Source organism: Physeter macrocephalus, unplaced genomic scaffold (assembly GCF_002837175.3).
Source record: "Physeter macrocephalus isolate SW-GA unplaced genomic scaffold, ASM283717v5 random_108, whole genome shotgun sequence".
Lineage (NCBI taxonomy): Eukaryota > Metazoa > Chordata > Mammalia > Artiodactyla > Physeteridae > Physeter > Physeter macrocephalus.
In genome coordinates, this window is record NW_021145381.1 from 1647 (window position 1) to 23396 (window position 21750).

The 21750-nt window shown below is 49.8% G+C and overlaps 2 protein-coding genes and 1 long non-coding RNA gene across 5 annotated transcripts; 2 read left to right on the plus strand and 1 right to left on the minus strand.

Annotated features, from left to right (window-relative positions):
* The first annotated feature begins 629 nt into the window (after positions 1-629).
* LOC114483895 (transcription factor Sp2) lies at positions 630-6930 on the plus strand. Its single transcript, XM_055082367.1, has 5 exons — positions 630-1720; positions 2618-2930; positions 3789-3963; positions 4178-4371; positions 5668-6930. Exons 1-5 carry the CDS (start codon positions 1604-1606, stop codon positions 5766-5768), a joined length of 900 nt encoding a protein of 299 aa, XP_054938342.1. The 5' UTR covers positions 630-1603; the 3' UTR covers positions 5769-6930.
* A 3988-nt stretch (positions 6931-10918) lies between these two features.
* On the minus strand, positions 10919-16321 carry LOC114484857 (uncharacterized). The gene is made up of 3 exons (XR_003678219.2): positions 16244-16321; positions 15364-15613; positions 10919-11725 (listed from the first exon to the last, which is right to left on the minus strand). It is a non-coding gene; the product is annotated as an uncharacterized lncRNA (long non-coding RNA).
* A 135-nt stretch (positions 16322-16456) lies between these two features.
* On the plus strand, positions 16457-21545 carry PNPO (pyridoxamine 5'-phosphate oxidase). Of its 3 annotated transcripts, none has more exons than XM_007109443.4 (7): positions 16457-16726; positions 17611-17735; positions 18829-18928; positions 19759-19812; positions 20055-20183; positions 20502-20572; positions 20794-21545. In XM_007109443.4, the coding sequence occupies exons 1-7, from the start codon at positions 16589-16591 to the stop codon at positions 20960-20962; spliced, it is 786 nt and encodes a 261-aa protein (XP_007109505.1). In that variant the 5' UTR covers positions 16457-16588; the 3' UTR covers positions 20963-21545. The 3 variants fall into 3 exon arrangements, with proteins under 3 accessions (XP_007109505.1, XP_028339759.1, XP_007109506.1); XM_028483958.2 differs by having other exon boundaries at positions 20055-20147; XM_007109444.4 differs by having other exon boundaries at positions 16459-16726; positions 19798-19812.
* Positions 21546-21750: the final 205 nt, after the last annotated feature.

Consider the following 21750-nt stretch of genomic DNA (forward strand, 5'->3'; position numbering starts at 1 on the left):
ACGTGCCGCGGAGCAGCTGGGCCCATGAGCCATGGCCGCTGAGCCTGCGCGTCCGGAGCCTGTGCTCTGCAACAGGAGAGGCCACGACAGTGAGAGGCCCGCGTAACGCAAAAAAAAAAAAAAAAAAAAAATTATTTAAATTGTATTTATTTATTTTTGGCTGCATTGGGTATTCGTTGCTGCGCACGGGCTTTCTCTAGTTGATGAGAGCAGGGGCTACTCTTCGTTGCAGTGCACGTGCTTCTCATTGCAGTGGCTTCTCTTGTTTTGGAGCACAGGCTCTAGGTGTGCAGGCTTCAGTAGTTGTGGCATGTGGGCTCAGTAGTTGTGGCGCACGGGCTTAGTTGCTCTACGGGTTGTGAGATCCTCCCGGCTCGGGGCACGAACCCGTGTCCCCTGCATTGGCAGGCGGACTCCCAACCACTGCGCCACCAGGGAAGCCCCCTTTTTAAAAAAATAAATTTATTTATTTATTTTTATTTTTGGCTGCATTGGGTCTTCATTGCTGCACATGGGCCTCCTCTAGTTGCAGCGAGAGGGGGCTACTCTTTGTTGCGGTGCACAGGCTCCTCATTGCGATGGCTTCTCTTGTTGCGGAGCATGGGCTCTAGGCACATGGGCTCCGTAGTTGTGGCTCACAGGCTCTAAAGCGCAGGCTCAGCAGTGGTGGCACACGGGCTTAGTTGCTCCACGGCATGTGGGATCTTCCTGGACCAGGGCTCGAACCCGTGTCCCCTGCATTGGCAGGCGGATTCTTAACCAGTGCGCCACCAGGGAAGCCCTAATCCATTTTCTATCTGTTTAGATTTGCCTATTCTGGACATTTCATGTAAATGGAATCTTACCATAGGTGATCTTTTGCAGCTAGCTTCTTTCACTTAGTACGCCGTTTTCTGAGTTCATCCATGCTGTAGCAAGTGTCAGTACTTAATTCCTTTTATTTTCCCAGCCCCAGTCCTGGGATCAACCATTTGTCCTAGGAATCCTAGTTCCTTTTATTGGAGGATGTGATAACAGTTTTTAAAATTATATCATTTTCTTCTCCATTTGTTTATTTATGTCAATATGGATTCATAGGTTCCTGTTTTATTCACTGAGTTATAATCCATTAGTATTGTTATTTTGATGTTCAAATTATCCTATGTTTAGCCAGTGGGAGCCCCTCCAAGCCGGCTCTTGTGTTCTTTTCACATGTCACCACCATTCTTTGAGCATTTCCTTACTTTCTGGTATAAGAGGTGTTCCAAGGTCTTCTTGTACTTCCCCTGACCGCAGTCCTCGAATCAGCTATTTCTCCAAGGAGCCCTGGTTTCTTTTAATGGAGCATGGGATTTAGAAGCTAAGAGCTGGGTGCTAGGTGAGCTCACTGCTCCTGGAGTTTTGCTGCTTTCAGCCTTTCTCAGTGGACACAGTTAAGAAGTATATATAAATATACCTATACATATATATGTAATACCAAGATAGATACAGACATGCACACACATATATACATACATTTATATCTATATTTCTCTATTTATATTGAAACCTAAGAGTTTCCATCAATACCTCTAATCCCCATCCAGTAGTACCACACGTTTCATTCTCGTTCTCAGGCTCTAACATGCATATTTTTAAAGGCTTTGGACACATATTCCCAGATTTTCCTCCAGCAAGCCTAGACCACTTCACACCCCCTGACGTAAGAACACGTGCCTATTTCCCTACTGTCTCAGCAACAGTGAGCATTATGTTTTATTGTTCCATCTTTGTTAGTATAAATTGGAGAAAGACAGTAGTCTCTCCACTAATTGTGCCTCCTAAAGGCTGTTTTCATTTCTTTGATGAGCATTCACAGCGCATCTTTTGTGAGGTCATCATTTAGCTGCCTTCTAATTCTTCAATTTGGAGATTTGGCATTATATTTTTCCATGCTAAGTAAATTAAATGTTTTGTTTCAAATCAACAGTCAGCATTTGTCAGCTTAGTACAGGGATGCCATCAGCCCTTTTTGTTGAACATCAACAGTGGGCAAATGCAGGCCTGGGCTAGTTGGAGAAGACTTGGGTGGACAAAAAGGCACCCTCTTCTCCCTTGGGCAGGGAGATGATGCTGAATTGAAAAGGGGCAGGAGGGCTTCCCTGGTGGTGCAGTGGTTGGGAGTCCACCTGCCAATGCAGGGGACACGACAAGAGTGTTATACCAGGGAATGGATGATATAAACATTCTTTTTTTTTTAATGTATTTTAATTTTTTAAAAAATTAATTAATTTATTTACTTATGGCTGTGTTGGGTCTTCGTTTCTGTGCGAGGGCTTTCTCTAGTTGCGGCAAGCTGGGGCCACTCTTCATTGCGGTGCGCGGGCCTCTCACTATCGCGGCCTCTCTTGTTGCGGAGCACAGGCTCCAGACGCGCAGGCTCAGTAGTTGTGGCTCACGGGCCCAGTTGCTCCGCGGCATGTGGGATCTTCCCAGACCAGGGCGCGAACCCGCGTCCCCTGCATTGGCAGGCAGACTCCCAACCACTGCACCACCAGGGAAGCCCGATATAAACATTCTTTAATGTAAAAAAAAGGGGAGGGGGGCAGGAGCCAGGGCTCTCAGGGGGCATTGACTTTTTCTCTCTGGCCCCTCCCAGGTCTACATCCGTACACCTTCTGGTGAGGTACAGACGGTCCTTGTCCAAGATGGCCCCCCAGCAACAGCTGCGACCACCTCCACCACCACTTGTAGCAGCCCTCCGTCTCGTGCTGCCCATCTGAGCGGGACCAGCAAAAAGCACTCGGCTGCAATTCTCCGGAAAGAGCGTCCCCTGCCAAAGATTGCCCCTGCCGGGAGCATCATCAGCCTGAACGCAGCCCAGCTGGCAGCAGCAGCCCAGGCCATGCAGACCATCAACATCAACGGTGTCCAGGTCCAGGGTGTGCCCGTCACCATCACCAATACTGGCGGTGAGGGAAGGCCCCCGGCCCCAGGCATGGGCAGCCTTGAGTTAAGGTTGGAAGGAAAGGAGGGAGCCTTTGGACTGGCTTGTGCTGCACTTCTCAGTTCAGTGGTAACATTTGGTGATATTTACAGTATCAAAGCAGCCTTGCACATAATCAAAGGAGCATTGTAGGTACCTAGCACAAATGGTTCGTTGCATTCTTCAGCTGGGTGAAGGGCAATTTTCAAGGTAGTGGGAGCTCTCTGAATTTCCTCCCTTCGTCCTTAAATGAATTTCCAGCACTTTATGCATTTGGTTTAGTGGCCTGGGAGGAGTCCACCCACAGGCACTCCCCCTGCTTTGATGGCTTTATGCAAGTCCTAGAGGGCTTGATTTGTTCCAAAGCCCATAGAACTATCTCTCCCTTTGTTAACAAAAATCCCTGGAGACTTTCCTGGGAGCAGAGTTGGTGTCTCACAAGGGCCTAAGGCTGGAGGATATTCTAGAAAAACACTCCAAGACCCATGTGGGCAATGTCTGGAAGTGAATTTGGCCTGTGTAGTATAGTGGTTCTGGGCATTGACTCTGAAGTTGACTGGGTTCCCATCCAGATTCTACAAGTTCTACATGTGTGATCTTGAGCCTCAGTTTCTTCACCTGTAAAAGGGGGATGATAGTGCCTATTTCATGGGGTTATGAAACTTAAGTGCATTAATACATTTAAGATCTCTAAAATGGTATCTGGCACATAGCAGGCTCTCAAACATATTAGCTGCTATGACTGTCAACCTTACCATGTGCAGGAAGGAAGAAGGGGGTCAGGCTCCCTCTTCTGCCCGTTTGGGCTTCCTCACCCTGAACTCTGCTCCACTCCTCCCCACAGGGCAGCAGCAGCTGACAGTGCAGAATGTTTCTGGGAATAACCTGACCATCAGTGGGCTGAGCCCCACCCAGATCCAGCTGCAGATGGAACAGGCCCTGGCTGGAGAGGCCCAGCCTGGGGAGAAGCGGCGCCGCATGGCCTGCACGTGTCCCAACTGCAAGGACGGGGACAAGAGGTGATTTGAGGAGACGGGCCAGGTGGCCAGCCTGGCGTGTGTCCTGTTCCCCGAGCCCTCCCTGGGACACAGACAGAGAGGGGACCAGGTAGCGGCTCCGTGCTCTCCGACCTGACCCCACATCCTCTTTCCATCCTGTCCCTCCCCCATCTCTCTACCTCCCCGCTCTCTCTGCTTCACATTCCCTCCACCCCACCCTCAACCCAATTCCCAGGTCTGGAGAGCAGGGCAAGAAGAAGCACGTGTGCCACATCCCTGACTGCGGCAAGACTTTCCGTAAGACGTCCCTGCTGCGGGCTCACGTGCGCTTGCACACTGGCGAGCGGCCCTTTGTCTGCAACTGGTTCTTCTGTGGGAAGAGGTTCACACGGAGTGACGAGCTCCAGCGGCACGCCCGCACCCACACAGGTCTGCTCCCCTCCCCTGCGGCACCCTCCAGCCCCTCCCCGCCCCCCCATTCCACACTTCCGCTCCCTGCCTCTCTCCCCACCCCCACTCCATTGTCCTCAGCGACATGGAGACTCCTGGCCTGGCCAAGGAACTGCGGCACTGAGCGAGAGCTACAGACTGTCTCCTCGGGGTGCAGGACTACCCGGAAAGTCTCGCAAGCCATTCCTTTATTGCAGTGTTTCCCAAAGTGAGGTCAGTTGCGTTGCACAGCCTTGATGACTTCTGCCATAAGCTGCATATTTGTTTAACGATCAGTGGCGTCTTGTGCCAGGCACTATACTACACATTCTACCCATTAACTAATTTAATCCTCATAACGACTCTATGGGGACGGTACTTTGATTGTGCCCATTTTACTGAGGCATGGAGAGGGGGCCGGGTCACACAGCCAGTGACTAATGGAGCTGGTTCAACCCAGGCCCTCTGGCTCCCCAGTTCACGCTCTTAGTCACTATCCCACATTGCCTCGCCTTTCCTACTGTTATTTACCGAATGATTTTCCTTAAATCACTTTACTATTTTTACTTACTATTTTTTTCACTATTTTTACTCTTTTATGTCCAGTGCAGTATTATTTTTCACATCACAGGCTTGGGATCATAGCTAAGTGTTTTAATGTACTGGCAAACCAATACAAAACTATAAAGTAGAAAATCGTTCATGCATCTACCACCCAAGATTGTCCTGGGTGTCTCCAGTGGTCCACAGCACATGCTTTGAGAACTGCCGTTCTGGCAGATGCCCCCAGTGAGCAGACGCCTGTCCTGGGCCTGGGGACACGAGTCCCAAAGCTCTGGCTCCTGGCCAGTGTGGCGGGGCAGGTCACGTCCACCCTCTGCAGTCTGCAGAGTAAATACTCAGAACAGCAGCAGACCCAGCCCCGGTGTGTGGCTCAGTCTGGCAGGTCAGAGGGGAGTGGGGTTTTCCTGTGAGGGGGAGGACTTTGAGCCTGGTTAGTCAGAGGGACAAAGATCAGAAGAAAGTAGGTGACAGGCTACATGGGAAGTGTCCTGGGTGCAGGCGCACAAGTACAGCGTTTGGTACAGCACAAGGAATGGAAACAAAGTAGACTGGAGAGTGATGGGGGGGAAGGGGATGAGGGCTGACAGAGGTTCCCATCAGTGGATCATGGGGAGCACAGTGTAAGCAGCAGGTAGGCCGGTGACAGGCTTCACAGGTGCCCCTCACACCTCACGTGTGTGCCTCCTTTTCCGGGGCATGGCGCTGTGAGTGACGGGCATCTCCTCTTCCCAGGGGACAAACGCTTCGAGTGTGCCCAGTGTCAGAAGCGCTTCATGAGGAGTGACCACCTCACCAAGCATTACAAGACCCACCTGGTCACGAAGAACTTGTAAGGCCAACTGAGGCGGGAGGCCTCGCAGATTGCAGACCCCTGCCTGTGTCCTGCCTGGGCCCCTGGAGGAAAGAAGGCCCACGGCTGCCCTGGGCCCGCCCTCGCCCCTCCCTCCTGTTTTGCAACTGTCCCCACAGGAAGGGACTCTACTGCCCCATACTCACCTCCTTCTGAAGCCCCTTGGCTCCGCCCTGGCCCTCCCCTCTCACCACAAGCTCCCGGCCTGCCCAGACCGTGGACAGTGGCCGTGCCCAATGAGACGTTCTAAACCAGGACGAGTGGGAACCCTTATTTCCAAAGGAAAAACATGAATTTCACTCCATCGAGGAGCAAAGTGAGCCCCCCCTCCCCCAAACACTGCCGGAGTCGCATCGTGCCATGCCCCTCCCTCTCCTGCACCTCCCTGGCCCCCTCAGCCACTGCGGGTGCCCTGGGGCCCTGCACCCAGGGCACCACTGGCATCCAGCTCCACCTCCGGAGAGGCTCCAGAGGCCGCCTCCACTCCACATGCCCCTGCCCCGCCCCAGCTCTCCTCCAGCACATTCCAACTTTCTATTTAAAAAGTAAAGCTACCCACGGACTCCCTGATTCCCCTCTTTTTCTATGGAGAACGTTGCCTTATACTCTACTTCCGATGATGAACACTGTGTATTGTGTGTGCTTTAAAGAAGTTTTATTTAATTGCTCCCTTCTTCCTGTTCTTGTTACTCACCTCCCCCATGCCTGCTTTTAGTTTAGGGTTTTTGGGGGGCAATTATGAGCATACGAATTTTTTTCTCACTCTAGTAATTCTCTTTTCTAAACGACACAGCATTTCAACTCGAATCTGGATTCAGGTAAAACACCTTCCCATCCTGAACCTCATCCCTCGCCCTCATCTCACCCACCCCAACCAGCCCAAGCCCTACTTGTGTACAGTGTATATTGTATAATAGACAATTGTGTCTACTACATGTTTAAAAACATATTGCTTGTTATTTTTGAGGCTTTTAAATTAAACAAAAATTCAACTTTATTTTTAGTTGTAACTGCTTGAGGTATGTTTTATGAATTAAGTGACAGATTTGTTATCCTTTATTAACGATGTACTTTGTTGGTCAGCGCTGGGCTGACAAAAATTTTTTCTGGCTAATAAATTTAGTTGCCTGAGGCAAAATCTGCAACTTGGCACTGCAGCTTCCTTTGTCTTTCCCCTCAGAGAGCTCCGAGAGGGGAATCCTCAGGAGGGAGCCCTGGTCTCTTGGAGCTGTCCGCACTGGGACCAGGGCAGGACCTTGTCCCCCTGACCTTGGCAGATCTAGGCCACAGCCCGAAAAGGGCTTCAGCCACAAGGACCTCCTGGCATTGGCACAAGCCCCCAGAGCACCTGGATGGGGGGACTCCAGAGGGCAGGGCCTGGTGCAGGTGTTCCTGCTGTGTTCTTCCCTAAGCCAGTTTTGCCCAGAACAAAGCAGGCATACTCTGCCCATAGACTCAAGTGAACAGCAGTGCCTTCCTTATCAGCAAGTGAATTCCTCCACTCAACTCTCTAACCCCTGGAGCAGGGCTTTGGCCTCAGAGCCTGTTAGTAAGAAGCTTAGGAGAGAAATCCAAAGGGACCTTGCCTCAGTCACTTCCAGAAGGCTAAAGAGTCTGGAGAAAACACAGTTCCCCAGGGTCCCTTCCCAGGGTGGAGGGCCAGGCCAGAACCCAGCTCTACCCAAGAGAGGACACTGGCCACAGTTTCTGTTTTTCTGCTGTCCCTCACCCCAGCACCACAGGGAAGGCAGCAGGTTGATTTTGGTTTTAGCAAGGGCTGCAGATCTGAAATTTTGGTGGAGATTTTTGGGGGTGGGCAGGGGGTGGGACAGGGCTCATTAGGAGATCAGGGGTTGGGATGGTAGGCAGATTGCGATTGGACCCAGCTCAGCACCTGTGTTTAAACCTAGCAGGGGCCTGAAGAGCATCTGAGCTGAAGTCTTGAAGAGGCAAGTTGTTCCCAAGCATATAGAGAACAGTATGTGCTTTTCTTGTAACAACAATGCCTCTTAATCAGCCTCGAAAGGACACAGCCAGGGTGGCTGTTCTGTGCAAGAGTGGCAAGGCTCGTTTAGAGCTATCCGTCTCCTTACTGTGTTTCCTCCGTCACCAGCGCCTGCATTTTTGCAAGCAAACAGCTTGTCCTTAGAGCCAGTCCACCCTCACATCAGCTGAAGAAATAAAAAGGAGATGGATCTCAGATAGATCACAGGTCCTCTGCCCCCATCACTTCTTTATTAACAGGCAGGGAGTCCTGTCCCAAGCATACTTAAGCCCTTTGGGTGATACCAGACCAACCACTGTCTCTACCCTGACATGGAAGCCTCCTAACCAGCCCAGCAGCCCCACTTCTCATTGCTGCACTGGCAGGAGGAGGAAGACATGAGGTATATTTATCTACTCTCACGTGCGGATTGTGTGACTAGAAAACTGCCTTACTGTGTTCTTGATCGGGATTGGCGAGAGAAGGGGAATGTTAACAACTGACCTCTTTCTGCCACATGTTCCCCACCGGCTTTGCTCTCAGGCACAAAGAACTATCCTTTCCTGGGAACTGATTCCAAGTCATGTGCTTTGTGCTTCAAGTATGGAAACTGACCTGACTCCTTGGCATCCTTTGGAAATGAGGTGTCAGCCCTCAGCGGGCAGAACAGTGTGCTGGCACTCGGGATTTCCCTTCTCCAGTGAGACACACGGGTTCAAAAGTTATGCCTGACCATCTCTGCCTCCCATGGGATGCCTGAGTTAGAAAGGGAGCAGGAGGGCTTCCCTGGTGGCACAGCGGTTGATAGTCTGCCTGCCAATGCAGGGGACACGGGTTCGAGCCCCGGCCCGGGAAGATCCCACATGCCGCGGAGCAGCTGAGCCTGTGCGCCACAACTACTGAGCCTGTGCTCTAGAGCCCGCAAGCCACAGCTACTGAGCCCACGTGCCACAACTGCCGAGGCCTGCGCGCCTAGAGCCCGTGCTCCACAACAAGAGAAGCCACCGCAATGAGAAGTCTGCGCACCGCAATGAAGAGGAGCCCCCCCGGCTCACTGCAACTGGAGAAAGCCCGCGCACAGCAACGAAGACCCAACGCGGCCAAAACAAACAAATAAAGTAATTAATTAATTAAAAAAAAAAAAAGGGAGCAGGAAAGTGTATTCTGCCTAGCACGGCTGTTGGCCTGGGGAGAGAACGGAGAGACCTGGTGGCAAATTAGCCCTCATCTGCTTTAATCCATCCCTTATTTACTGGAGAGTTGCAGGGGGTGGGGACTGTTGACACTGATGTGGCCCAAGCTCGCCTCAGGTCAGCGGCCTCCCCAGGACACCTGATTGGCCCTGGTTGAAAATCTGGGGGTAGGCTACTCCCAGCAGCTTGAGAGTGGGGGTCACACAGCCCGAGTTCCCTCCCCAGGGTCCTGTGCACCAAGGCCACCCCTCACCACCCGCTCCTGTCTGCTCAGTGATGCTCAATGCTGCAGCTCATCCAGATACTGGGATCATGAGCCCGAAATAAAAGGGGGCTGGGGAAGACCCTCCCCTCCTGAAGGCACATGGGGCAAAGTACTTTTTTGTTTTCTTAACTAAACCAGCAAATAGATCTCAGGCTTCCTTCAAACTACTCAGTCCACCTTGACAATCACCTTTGAGGCCCTACACTTGAGTTTAATGATGGGAGCTGCCTGCAGCATCTCAGGTCCCTGCACCCATCGGGGGCTCGTGGCTGAGGTCTAGATGGTGGTGGATTCCGGGGAACCTAACTTGGGGGTCAGACACTGCCTTGGGACAGAGACCTCCTGTCACCTGACCAAGGTCTCTGGGGCTGGGATGGAACCACTGGAACTGCAATAATCTCAGGACAGGTGGCAGTTGGGTTTCCTAGTGAAGAGGTCCTCAGGGAGTAGAAGAGCAGGAAGTGAGCCTGGGAGGATAGAATGAAGAAGAAGGGTGTGGGTGAAAAGAAAGCAAACCATGGAGGGAGAGGCAGAGAATCAGGGCTTGGAGAGAAGCGTCAAATACCTGCTAATCGGGATTGTGGCCAAGAGGAAATAAATGACCACAGGTCAGGCCAAGAGGATTGACCAGGATTTCTCAAATGAAACTAAGGAACCGCCAGGTCATATCCTTTGGGCCTGCTGAGAACTCATCAGGCCTCCTCCCCCTGCCTGTGGCCCACTCTCTGATTAGCCAGTGCCCGGGCTAAGAGAGATGACCCAGCCAACTCACCTTGGAAACCTTAACATCCCTCCAGCCAACAAAGCCCCTCTTGGTGGCCCTGCTCCTACCATGTGCCTAAAAACCCCAAGCCCCACTCACCAAGTTCAGAGAAGTTTAAGAAAAGCAGATTATGCATAACATTACAGATTAGCATTTCCTGGCTGGGATTTGAGAAGGAGCCAGGGAAATTAAGCAGTCCCTCCCATGAAGGAGCTTCTCAGGGGGAACACATATGAAAACAATGGGACATATTCGGGGAGCAATCCGTGAGCACATGCAAAGGATTGTGTGAGGGGTTAACTCCATAACTGCAAGCAGAACAGTCGGGGAAGGGTCAGCCTCCCTGCAACCCCCTCTGGGTCACCTGATAACCATACTCAGGGCTCAGGCATCTGCTGGCAGAGCACCAAGTACCCACCTGTCTGTGTGTCCTGAGGCTCCACACTAAGTTCACCCAAAGCTAGGCTGGAGAATTCCTGAGATCTGGGCCCCCAGCACACCCCTTCTGGCCTGCTGTTGGTCCCCTGGAAAGCTGGGTGCTATACTTCAGGAGCATCTTTACCACCCTTCCAGGCCCCCTTCCCTTCCCAGACATTGTCATCCTCCCCCATGGCTTCAAGTGCCACCTTGGAGGCTCATGACACCTAAACCATCCCATCAGCCCAGACCTCGCCCCCAGCTCCAGAATTGATTTTCCAACCCGACCGAATGTGGTTGTCCCATAAATCCTCACACTCAACAGGTCTGATGGCGACTTCATCTTTCCCTTAAGCCTCTCCTCCAACATTCCCCCACTTCAATGAACAGCACCGCCCATGTCGCCTAAAGCCATCCTGCTGAGTCAAATCCCTCCTCTCCACCCCACACCCACCAAACTCAGGCATCAGGCTCTGACGCTTAGAGAGAACACGGCAGCGTCTTGCCCTCCTTCGCCTATCACCCACTCCATCACCAGAGCCACATCCCAAAACAAAACTCCAATCACCAAGATGTAACTGAAATATATAATTCAATCAAACAATTAGACTAAAAGGTGACTTAAGAACATAAATGCAAAAGCATCAGAAGAAAACAGGCAAGGCATAGCCCCCAAACTCACAGCCAGTCTTTTGTTGCATATTAAGAAACCGGGGTGCCTCTGTACAATGCAGTATTGCAACTTAGCTTCTATTCACTGAAGACTCTCGAGAAAAGATTAGTAACTTTACAAAGTTGGGTGTGGGCAAAATGTTTAATAAAAAGCAGTAACAATACAAAATTCATTTCTCCGAAGCAGACAAACCCCTTGCTGGGGTTGCAGCAGTAGCAACACAGCCAGTGGGCATGTTCCCCCCACTGGTTTGCAGTGTGGGGCTGCTTTGTGATCTAGACACCAAATCCCACTAGGCAGAAAAGCACAATACAAGCCTACTTATTATCTTCAAGATGAAGGAGCAAATATAAAAAGGCAACCACTTGCAAACTTCCTCACTAACAGCCAAGGATGGAAGAGGCTGTCAGAATCTAGAGCTTTTTCTCTCTACCTGGCCTTAAAAAAACAGGAATTAGGGTTTCCCTGGTGGCGCAGTGGTTGAGAGTCCGCCTGCCGATGTAGGGGACACGGGTTTGTGCCCCGGTCCTGGAAGATCCCACATGCCGCGGAGCGGCTGGGCCCGTGAGCCATGGCCGCTGAGCCTGTGCGTCCGGAGCCTGTGCTCCGCAACGGGAGAGGCCACAACAGTGAGAGGCCCGCGTACTGAAAACAAACAAACAAACAAACAAACAAAAAAACCAGGAATTAGACACCCTGGTTTGACAGCAGCACAGGATAAAAACTTAGAATAGTTGTCTAAAGCCTAGCCCTTGCTACCTACCTGATCTTCGGCAGGTACCAAGCCCCTGACTACTTGCCTGGTCTGTTTTCTCACCACCTAGCTACAGCAGCATCACACTCGAGTTGTTCCCTCTTCCTGGCATGCCTGTTCCGTTGTCCATCTGGAGAACCCTTACTCATTGAGACAAATCAAATGTCTGCTCCATTTATGAAGGCTTTACTGACTGTGTGACCTCTGGAGACCACTTCCTCCTTTTCGCTCCCCCTTACCTCGCAGAAACATCTGTTAAAATTCCTGTAACTCCTTAGCTTACAGATCTGCCTCCCGCTGTAGACTATAAGCCCCTCGTGGGCAGGAACCATGCATCTTCATCTTCATATTTTCAGACCTAGCTCAGTGCCTGGTCCAAAAGAAGTCTTTAACACATGTCTACCCCACTATACAGAGCCCTTGGCTTTTAATTTTTAAGCAAACCATTCAAATGATCCTAGTCAGGCTTCCCTGGTGGCGCAGTGGTTGAGAGTTCGCCTGCCGATGCAGGGGACACGGGTTCGTGCCCCGGTCCGGGAAGATCCCACATGCCGCGCACAGTTGTTTATGCCCAGTTAACCAATGCTGAACATTTAATTACAAAAGCTTTGCTACTCTATATTTAAAGGTTTGTAAAACTTCTTGATGTAGCTTATGTAAAAAAAGGAATTGTCAGATATTTATAATTTTGAGGAGAAATCGTTGTAAGATTAAGCACATTGACACGAGATGGTAAGAAATGATCAAAAAACGTTAACTCAATACTTCTGTTCTAATAATAAGCCAGGGGTATTAGTTACTTAACAACATTTTTTCACATTGCATTTGCCTCCACATTCCTGTCCATTCCTCATGCTGGGCATACCAGTTGGGAAAGCAAGCTACGTTTGCTTTGAAAGCATTCTTCTATTTGTTCTTCCTTCCTCTTTTCCTTCCATCCTTTCTCCCTTTCTCTCTCTTTGCCTCCTGCCTTATGTTTTCTTTTAATTAATTAATTCATACTATGTTTTAAGTACAGAAAAAAATTAAAATAGCCTATAATCTCACCAGCCAGATAATCTCAGTGATTAATTTTAAATAAAATGAACAGTCTGCCAGGAAGGTCAAACGGCACACAACAGTACCAAATGAGAAGCAAATATGTCTTCCTTCCATTTTCCAGACCCTATTTTTTGTTTTCAAAGTTATTCATCATCAATTTTTTCTTTTACACCTTTCCAGAAAAATAATATGCATGTACTAGCATATATGTAAAAATAATCTCTCTATTCTTTGTTTATCTATAGGTGGACTTGCATATCCTTTTTTTAAAAAACAGAATAAATCGTACAATGTGCACTGTTCTAAGCTCTAGTTCTAGAGAACGTTGCATAACACAGATAGATCTACACATGCTTTTTACTAATGCCAAATTATTCTGTTGTACAAATATATACCATAGTTTATTTAACTGTATCAAGGGATATTTGGGGATGAATTCTGATATACCCAACACCCTGCTGAGAACAACTTTACTTGAGAAAATAAGGACGCAATTTAGGGCAACAAAATGACAATAAAATATAAAAATTATGGGCTCTTTAAGAGTAAGTTTACTTTGTTCAGGATGGGAATTCCAAACCATTATCTTGAGTTTCTCATTACTATGTTTTTGCCTCAGATTACAATGAATAATTTTCTTAAGTAAAATTTAGATCACTAAATGATCCTGTAAAAGTATGTCTTCAATGAGTCTGCAAACTTACCAAATGTCTTTGACTTAGACAAAACATAATTGATATTATGTAATTTTTGGATCTCACAAGGCATAAAAGGATTCACTTTTTGGTCTTAATCAGTATTATCTCCAAATCAAGAAAGTTAACTCCTCTCAGCATGAATGTCTTAGAAAATAGACTAATTGATAGACTTGAAAGTATGCTCTAAAGCAGATATTTTAACCATTTGGAAGTGGCATGTTAGATTTTGTTTTAGTACAGTTGCCTAGGTAAGGTTTTTACCTCATTCTCCTATGTTACAAGATTGAAATTTAGATGCAGTCTAGATCATGGATAGTGCAGCTGTATCTTTTATAGCACCCGAAGCGCCCTATGCTTTGTGTTTTTAAAGACCAATTCTATTTGCTGTTTCTTGGCATTAAGAAATACAGTAAAACAGCATCCCCAATCACGTTACTTGTTCTGCTATGAATTCTGTTTGCTATGCTGCTATTACATTCAATATGTGCATTTACATTTAAGTTAACATCTAGAGTTGGATAAAATGATTTGGAACATTTTACATTTAGTGCTAAAGAGAAGACATTTGATATTTATTCGCACTTTGCTCACCACCAGTGATTTCCAGTTCTAAAATCACATTACATTCTGTTTCACATATAGTGGCATTTCCTAAGTGTCCTGTCATCATACTTTACTATTATTAAACCAATAACACTGGGTTATAATCTCACTAGAAGTCCAGAAGGAAGACTCTAAAAGAAAAAAAAAGAAGGCTGAAGGGCTTAAAATATAGATGTAAATTAAATTATTACAGACATTTTTGTATAATTCTTCCATAATATTTAAAAATTTAGAAATAACGATATGGTCCTTAATGTATGCTCAGCCAGGGTCAATGTCTTGACAGAAATGTTACCAGCATATTAAATAAAATTCCATTTCTTTGTATAACTACTGTATATGTCTCAAGGTCCTTGTCGCAGAGCAAAGTTGAATAAGACACATTTACTGCACGTCTGTAGAACTTATAGAAGGGTCTGGACATATTTTTAAGTGTTCAAATCTCTTTAAGAAGGTTACAGGTATACTGAGACAATAAATTCATGATCCTAAGAGTCACTGTGAAAAATATCACTTGGAGGGCTTCCCTGGTGGTGCAGTGGTTGAGTCCGCCTGCCGATGCAGGGGACAGGGGTTGGTGCCCCGGTCCGGGAGGACCCCACATGCCGCGGAGCGGCTGGGCGCGTGAGCCATGGCCGCTGATCCTACACGTCTGGAGCCTGTGCTCCGCAATGGGAGAGGGCACAACAGTGAGAGGGCCCCGTACCCCAAAAAAAAAAAAAAAAAAAAAAAAAAAAAGATCCTAGTCTTGGTGCCCCAGAATCTTGGTTCCAGGGTAGCATAGCCCAGCAGGGCTAAGAGTGTAGCTGCATGAACAAAATCATCTGAGCTGAAGGGTACTAATCACTGCTTACCCAGGTTCAAGTGCAGGGCCTTGGGAGGAGGGGAGCAATGTTCATATGTGGAAAGACAACTTCAACAAGAAAGAAAGCCCAGTGAACTCTCTCTCGATTGTGTTGACAGAGAAAAATGATGGCAACACAAAAACTTTGTACCAGCGGAGGATCCATAGATCAACATCGTTAAGCTTTGAGACATGTATTATTTCTTTGCAGCAAATTTGTCTTCCAGATTCTATTTGGCTCAAGCTATGTGCACATAATAAAGGATGATAGGTATCTAATGTTGGGCTTAATGAAGCTTGGCTGTAATACAGACACCTGGGCAGGGCAGGAAGTTTCCCTTACCTGGCACAGTCCTGGGGTGCCTGCCTGGGTGGCTCCGGCAGCTCCCCTTCCTGATGTTGGTGGAAACCAGGACTACAGAGAGGCCTTGACCCAAGGCTGCCCCAGCCAGGTCATAGCTGGAATGGGCACTGGCAGGTGTCGTATTTCTCAGCCCTTAGTCCACAGCCTGGAAGTGACTTTGGCATAGCCACCTGCTCCCCTGGGCCCTCCTTTACGGCTGGCACTGACCTGGGAGCTAGACTCCAGCTACCTAGAAAGGGCAAAATGTGAAAAAGGTGGGGGTGGCCCGAGAGAGGTGGGGCAATCTTTCCATCTACCAGAACACTGGCTAGTGTGAACTCTGCTGCAACCACAAAAGGGGAAACCATGAGGAAAGGGAGCAGCATGCTGTGACCCAGGTTATAGCAATGAGGCTGGAGAGAGGGGATTCAGAGCTGGAAGATGGTTCTGGTCTGGGATGGCTTGATCCCAAATTTCCCTCTTCCTCTTTCCCATTCAGCCATCTGCTTTCTTACCATAGTCTTGACCCCACTGCTCCTCCCAAGACCCCAGAGTACCTCCCCATACTCACACACTATACAACACCTATCCCGTGAGATCCACAAGTCATTTGCAACCTGTCCCACTCCTGAACGCCAATTTCTCTCCCCCACCGGATCGTCCCTTTCTGTGTCTCCACATCACCTTGCCTCAGAGTCTGGCCCCTAATTCCATTTTCCATTTGTCCTTTCCTGGCACCAGCCTCCCTCCAGGGGTTCTTTCTGCACTAAGCTGGCCTTCAGGCACCTACTAGGGGCTGGCCCCTTGATACTGACTACTCCCCTCAAGCCCCCAGCGGCTCATTCCCCGCCCCGGGCCAGGGCCGCTTCATTTCCTATACCTTTAACAAACTCCGCGTGCGTATTAACGGCGGTGACAGCATTTCCTTGTCTCTCTGCTCCCGCCCCCGGAGGCGCCGTCCATTGGCTGCAGGGTTCCTCCGTTCTTGCTCTAATTGGCCTCGCTCTTGGAAAACCCTGACCAATGGCATCTCCGCGCCCGGCTCCCTCCACCAACCCTGGCTTCCTATTGGCTCCCATTGGCTCGGAGGACTTGTGGCCTGTGGACCTGGCTCGGCAACTGGCAAATTCTTCCTTGCCGGCGTAGATTCTCGGGCTAAGAAACTGGTTCCGAACCCAACGGAACCCAGCGCGGAGCGACGCCGGGTCACGTGGCCTGCGGCCCCATGACGTTCGGGCTGCGGGGCGTCATCGTGACGTTCGGGCGACCCGCCGAGTGGCCCCGCTGCCTCCGCCACCTGTGCAGTCGCGGTGCTGTCATGGACCTGGGACCGATGCGCAAGAGTTACCGCGGGGACCGAGAGGTGCCGCCGCCCCGCAGGGCCTCCGCAGGGGCGGGGGCACAGGGGATCCGAGTCACCTCCGGAGCGGAGGGGAATGGGAGGGATAACCTGGGGTTTCTGGTCCACCCCTTGGGGCTCGGGGTCACCTCCGTGGGAGAAGGGGGTTCAAAGACAATCAAGGGGGAAGGTGTTCTGGGGAAGCGAGGATGAAGGTGGACTCCAGAGGCAGCTTGTCTTAGGGGCTCAGGACGCGCACTCGGGGATCTGCCTGGATATCCTGCAGGTCGCTCCGCGCGCCCCCTGGGCGGTTTACTCACCTCCATGGGCCTCAGTTTCCTCACCTGTGAAGTGATAGTACTGACCTCACGGGGATATTATGGACTTTGATATTTGAAAAGTGCCTAGACCAGTGATAGTTAGCTTATAAATGTTTGATAAATAACACGTGGGGCAGGAGGACTCTTTTACGCGGGAGGGGAGGAGAAAGCTCCTGGCTCTTACTGCCTTTTCCCTCCTCAGGAGAGAAACCAAGATAATTATTTTGGAATTGGGGCCCAGGGCCTGGTTACCAAATCTGGTTGCATGTGAGCATTTCCGGAAATGCATGCTAAACATGCAAGTTTTCATTAAACCTCAGACCTACTGAATGAGAATTTACAGGGTGGAGCCCAGGAATCTGTCTTTTTTTTTAGGCTCCCCAGGTGATAGGTTTGACACCCATGACATGAAACCCTGATTTGTCCATCAGTAGGTGTAGGACCTATTCACCTTTTCGTGTTTTTTGTTATGAGATAGTTGTTATGAGGACTAAATGAGTTAATATTTGAAAAGTGCCTAAAACAGAGCCGTGTACACAGTATGCACTGCATGTGTTTGTTAAGTGAAATAAAACTCTCCCTTCCCAGGCGTTTGAGGAGACTCAGCTGACCTCCCTGAACCCCATGAAGCAGTTTGCTGCCTGGTTTGAGGAGGCTGTTCAGTGTCCTGACATAGGGGAAGCCAATGCCATGTGTCTTGCTACCTGTACCAGGTAGGCATAGCTGTGGGCCCTTCTAAACGTGGGTACAGATGAAGCAGGAAACTTAGGAAGCTCTCAATTTGATGGATGACAACTTTATGATTCTGGTTGTGTTATTAACATGCTGTGTGGCCTCAGGCAAGTAACTTGTCCTTTCTGGACCTCAGTGTCCTTACCTCTAAACCAAAGATTAGACTTTACTCAATTCCATTTCAATGATAAAATGTAGTGCCTCATTCATCTCTGCCCTTGATGCACCCACACCCCAATACACACACCTTTGTCTCCCTCATCTCCCAGTCTCCCCAGTTCCCATCTGCTCTTTGAGAGGCAGATCTCCTGGAACCTCTCCATAAAGCCCTCTTCCTCTCTTGAAATCTAGCACAGTGCTTGTTTGTGTCATTCATTTGACAATCAATCATAAACCCCTTGAGACATCTCTTATATTAGCCTCTTATTCAACTCTGCTTGTCCCCCACTCACAAAAGCATAAGGCCTTGAAGGCAGGGCTCTTGTACTGTGCCCCCAGATATCCCCCAGAGCTAGTTTGCTTGGGCCACCATAACAAAGTACCACAGACTGGGGGGGGCCTTAAACAACAGAGATTTATTTTCTCACAGTTCTGGAGGCTAGAAGTCCAAGGTCAAGGTGCTGTCAGAGTTGGTTTCTAGTGAGGCCTCTATTCCTGGCTTACAGATGGACACCTTTTTTGCTGTGTCCTCACATGGCCTTCCCTTTGTGTGTGCAGGGAGAGAGTTCTCTGGTGTCTCTTCCTCTTCTTATAAGGACACCAGTCCTACTAGATTAGAGTCCCACTCTTACGACCTCATTTAACCTTAATTATCTCCCTAAAGGCCCTACCTGCAAATATAGTCACATTGCAGGTTAGGGCTTCAAAACTGAATTTTAGGGGAACCCAGTTCAGTCCATTACAGAGCCCTAGGCAGTGGTGTCATACTGCACCTCCAGGACAAATTCCCATGGGCAAGTGGGAATGGGCAGCCTGAGTGCACAGACAGTGCAGAATCAGGGGGTACAGGTGTAGGGGTGCTCAGACATCCTGTGGGGAGGGGCTCTGACCACGGTGCTCTGCTCTTTGCCGCAGAGATGGGAAACCGTCCGCCCGCATGGTGCTGCTGAAGGGCTTTGGCAAGGACGGCTTCCGCTTCTTCACTAACTTCGAGAGTCGAAAGGGACAAGAGCTGGTGAGGGTTCACGATAAATCCTTCCTGGGCCTGCAGGGTCCAGCCCTGGCTCATTGGTCACCTTCTCATGCCATAGCTGCCCCAACCCACTTGCCGGCTGTGCTCAGGCACCATCCCGCCTGCGGGCCTTTGCACTTGCCCTTCTCTCTGCCGTGGATGAGTGCCCTCTGTAGGCACCCCTACCTCCCCATGTTTACCTGAGTAGCTCCTGTTCCTTTGGGTCCAGCCCCCACGTTACCTCCTCAGGAAAGCCTTCTGGACTCCCAGGCTGAGTCGGCCCCTTGCACTGTTTGCAGTCATTATAACTTGAAACTTTCCTTTCTGCCATTTTTTTCGTTTCTAACCATGCATGTATTTATGGGATTATGTGATTAATGTTTGTGTCCTCTGCTAAACCGTAAGCTCCTTGGGGTCAGAGGCTGCATCTGTGGTATCTCTGTTATACCCCCAGCACCACTCTTGGTGTTGAGCACAGAGTTGGCACTTCGTATGCATTCAATTCGTGAATCCAAAATGAGTACCCTTCCCTGAGTCCAGTGCAGCCAAACATACATTTCTGAGGATTTGCAAATCTATGGGTGAGAGAAATGGCAAGCCTCACTTTGGAGTCCATCTGGCCCATTTACCGTGTGAACCTGGGCACGTTACTTAACCTCTCTGAGCCTGTCTCCACACCTGTAAAAGTAGGCCTACCTTTGAGGATTTGAAAATGAGACGTTACAGTAAATGCATCTGCAGTGGGCCTGCGTGATGCAGACTCCCTGCCTTCCCCCCATGCTGGAGGCTTCCTCACTCCTGTCCTGATGACTGTCTGTGGATTCTATTTCCAGGACTCTAATCCCTTTGCTTCCCTTGTCTTCTACTGGGAGCCCCTAAACCGTCAGGTGAGTGTGCATTCCTGTGACGGACTGGGGTGGGAAGGGCCTGAGTTTATGAATGAACCTGGTGAGGGTCCCCAGGCTGGGCAAACATCCTGCCTTTCAAACGGCTCTCACTTAGCTGGGCTAGCTGGAGTCAGGCATGACAGGGCAGTGGATAAAGAGAAGAACAGAGAGGACTGGGGCCTGTACTGGTGGGGGCGGCAGGTGGCACTGAATGCCGTCTAACCAGGACCATCCCTGTGCAGGTGCGAGTGGAGGGTCCCGTGAAGAAGCTGCCCGAGGAGGAGGCCGAGTGCTACTTCCACTCCCGCCCCAAGAGCAGCCAGATTGGGGCTGTGGTCAGTCACCAGAGTTCCGTGATCCCCGATCGGGAGGTAACCAGGCCCTTAGTCCTCTGGGTGGTAGTGCTTTGGCTCAGCCCCAGAGGCTGTTCCCAGGGGATGCCAGGGCCCTCTCTCTCCAGCAAAGTGAAATGGATGGTCTCCCTGGGGGACGTGGATTTGGAGAGCAGGGAACAGGCCTCCTGTATTTGTCTGACCCTCCCGTTGGACTGTGCCCCTAGAGGACAGAGGCCAGCCGGCCTTGCTCACCAGTGTCCTCAGCACCTGGCACAGAGCACATGCTCAGTAAGTGGTGATTAAATGAATCACTGACTGGGTCTGGCCCTTCCTCCATCTCCTTCCCCTGGACAGTATCTGAGAAAGAAAAATGAGGAACTGGAGCAACTCTACCAGGAACAAGAGGTGCCGAAGCCAAAATACTGGTGAGTGATACCTGGCGGTCGTCTGGAAAGGGACACTGGGACCCTCGTGCTTACTTAAAGCCACCCTGTCCATGGAATTACAGATCTACTCCTTCCTGGCAACCCGTGTTTGATGCACGCCAGCAACTCCCTTCACGGGGCGCTGGGATGGCGTGGAGGGTGGTGGGGTTGCCTGGCTGGAAAAACGCGCAGAGCACCGAAGCCTCTGCTTCTCCTTGTAGGGGTGGCTACACCCTGTACCCCCAAGTAATGGAGTTCTGGCAAGGCCAAACCAACCGCCTGCATGACCGGATCGCTTTTCGACGGTGCCTACCGACAGGAGACTCCCCCTTGGGGCCTATGACCCACCGGGGGGAGGAAGACTGGCTCTATGAGAGACTTGCACCCTGACTCCCGATCTGCTGGCGCTGACGGGAGCTGTGATCCGTGCTAAGAGAGGGTGTGGGATCAGGAGCCAGGCCCTTCCAAACCCAACGCATTTCCCTTCCCACCTCTTATATTCAGGGCCCTTCAGAGAGTTCTCTGTAGTCAGCTGGTCTCGTGGAGTCTAACAGTGGCATGGACAATCACAAATGTAAAATAATCCCATAATTATTTTTGACCTTAACTATGATTTATTGGAATAGCTCCCTCTAGGGGTAGCATCTGGTATGATTCCCTTTTCTGGTGACAGGGCTTGGGCCCACAGCAGCCTTGTCTGTTATCATGTGACAGTCATACCGGCCAAAGCCCATTGGTCCCAGCAGAAGCGCCTGAGCCAATCTAGCCAATTGGTTTTTCATGTCACCAATTTGAAATTTGAAACAGAGGGACTCAGAGCATAGGAGTGTTTGTAGCCAAGTTAATAATGGCCGCCTAGAAGCAACAGCCTCTGGGTGCTGCTCTTGCAACCCCCTCAGCTGTCCCTGGATCCCTCCTTCCCAGGTCTGGGTTGTGCAATTCCTCCTCCTACCTCAGAAAACCCATTATCTCTTTAAAAACAAAAATTTTTTTTTCTGCTTAAACTAGCCATTATCTATTTGTGTTGCTTGCAACGAAAAGAACCTTAACTAACTCATTTACTAATAGGATATTTTTATACCACTTACCCAACTGATTGCTGCCTTCCGTTATCCGAAGCACAGCAATGTGGAAAAGAGACTAAATTTATTCTCTGTAGCTCCAAAGGACCCATAGGT

Bases quoted from the DNA above. Each gene is read 5' to 3' on its own strand.
- LOC114483895 (XM_055082367.1), top strand. From the start codon at position 1,604: ATGCATATTTTTAAAGGCTTTGGACACATATTCCCAGATTTTCCTCCA. The intron at 1,721-2,617 runs GTGAGCATTATG...GGCCCCTCCCAG, and splicing joins TCCCTACTGTCTCAGCAACA to GTCTACATCCGTACACCTTC. The intron at 2,931-3,788 runs GTGAGGGAAGGC...TCCTCCCCACAG, and splicing joins CACCATCACCAATACTGGCG to GGCAGCAGCAGCTGACAGTG.
- PNPO (XM_007109443.4), top strand. From the start codon at position 16,589: ATGACGTTCGGGCTGCGGGGCGTCATCGTGACGTTCGGGCGACCCGCC. The intron at 17,736-18,828 runs GTAGGCATAGCT...TCTTTGCCGCAG, and splicing joins TGTCTTGCTACCTGTACCAG to AGATGGGAAACCGTCCGCCC. The intron at 20,573-20,793 runs GTGAGTGATACC...TTCTCCTTGTAG, and splicing joins GTGCCGAAGCCAAAATACTG to GGGTGGCTACACCCTGTACC.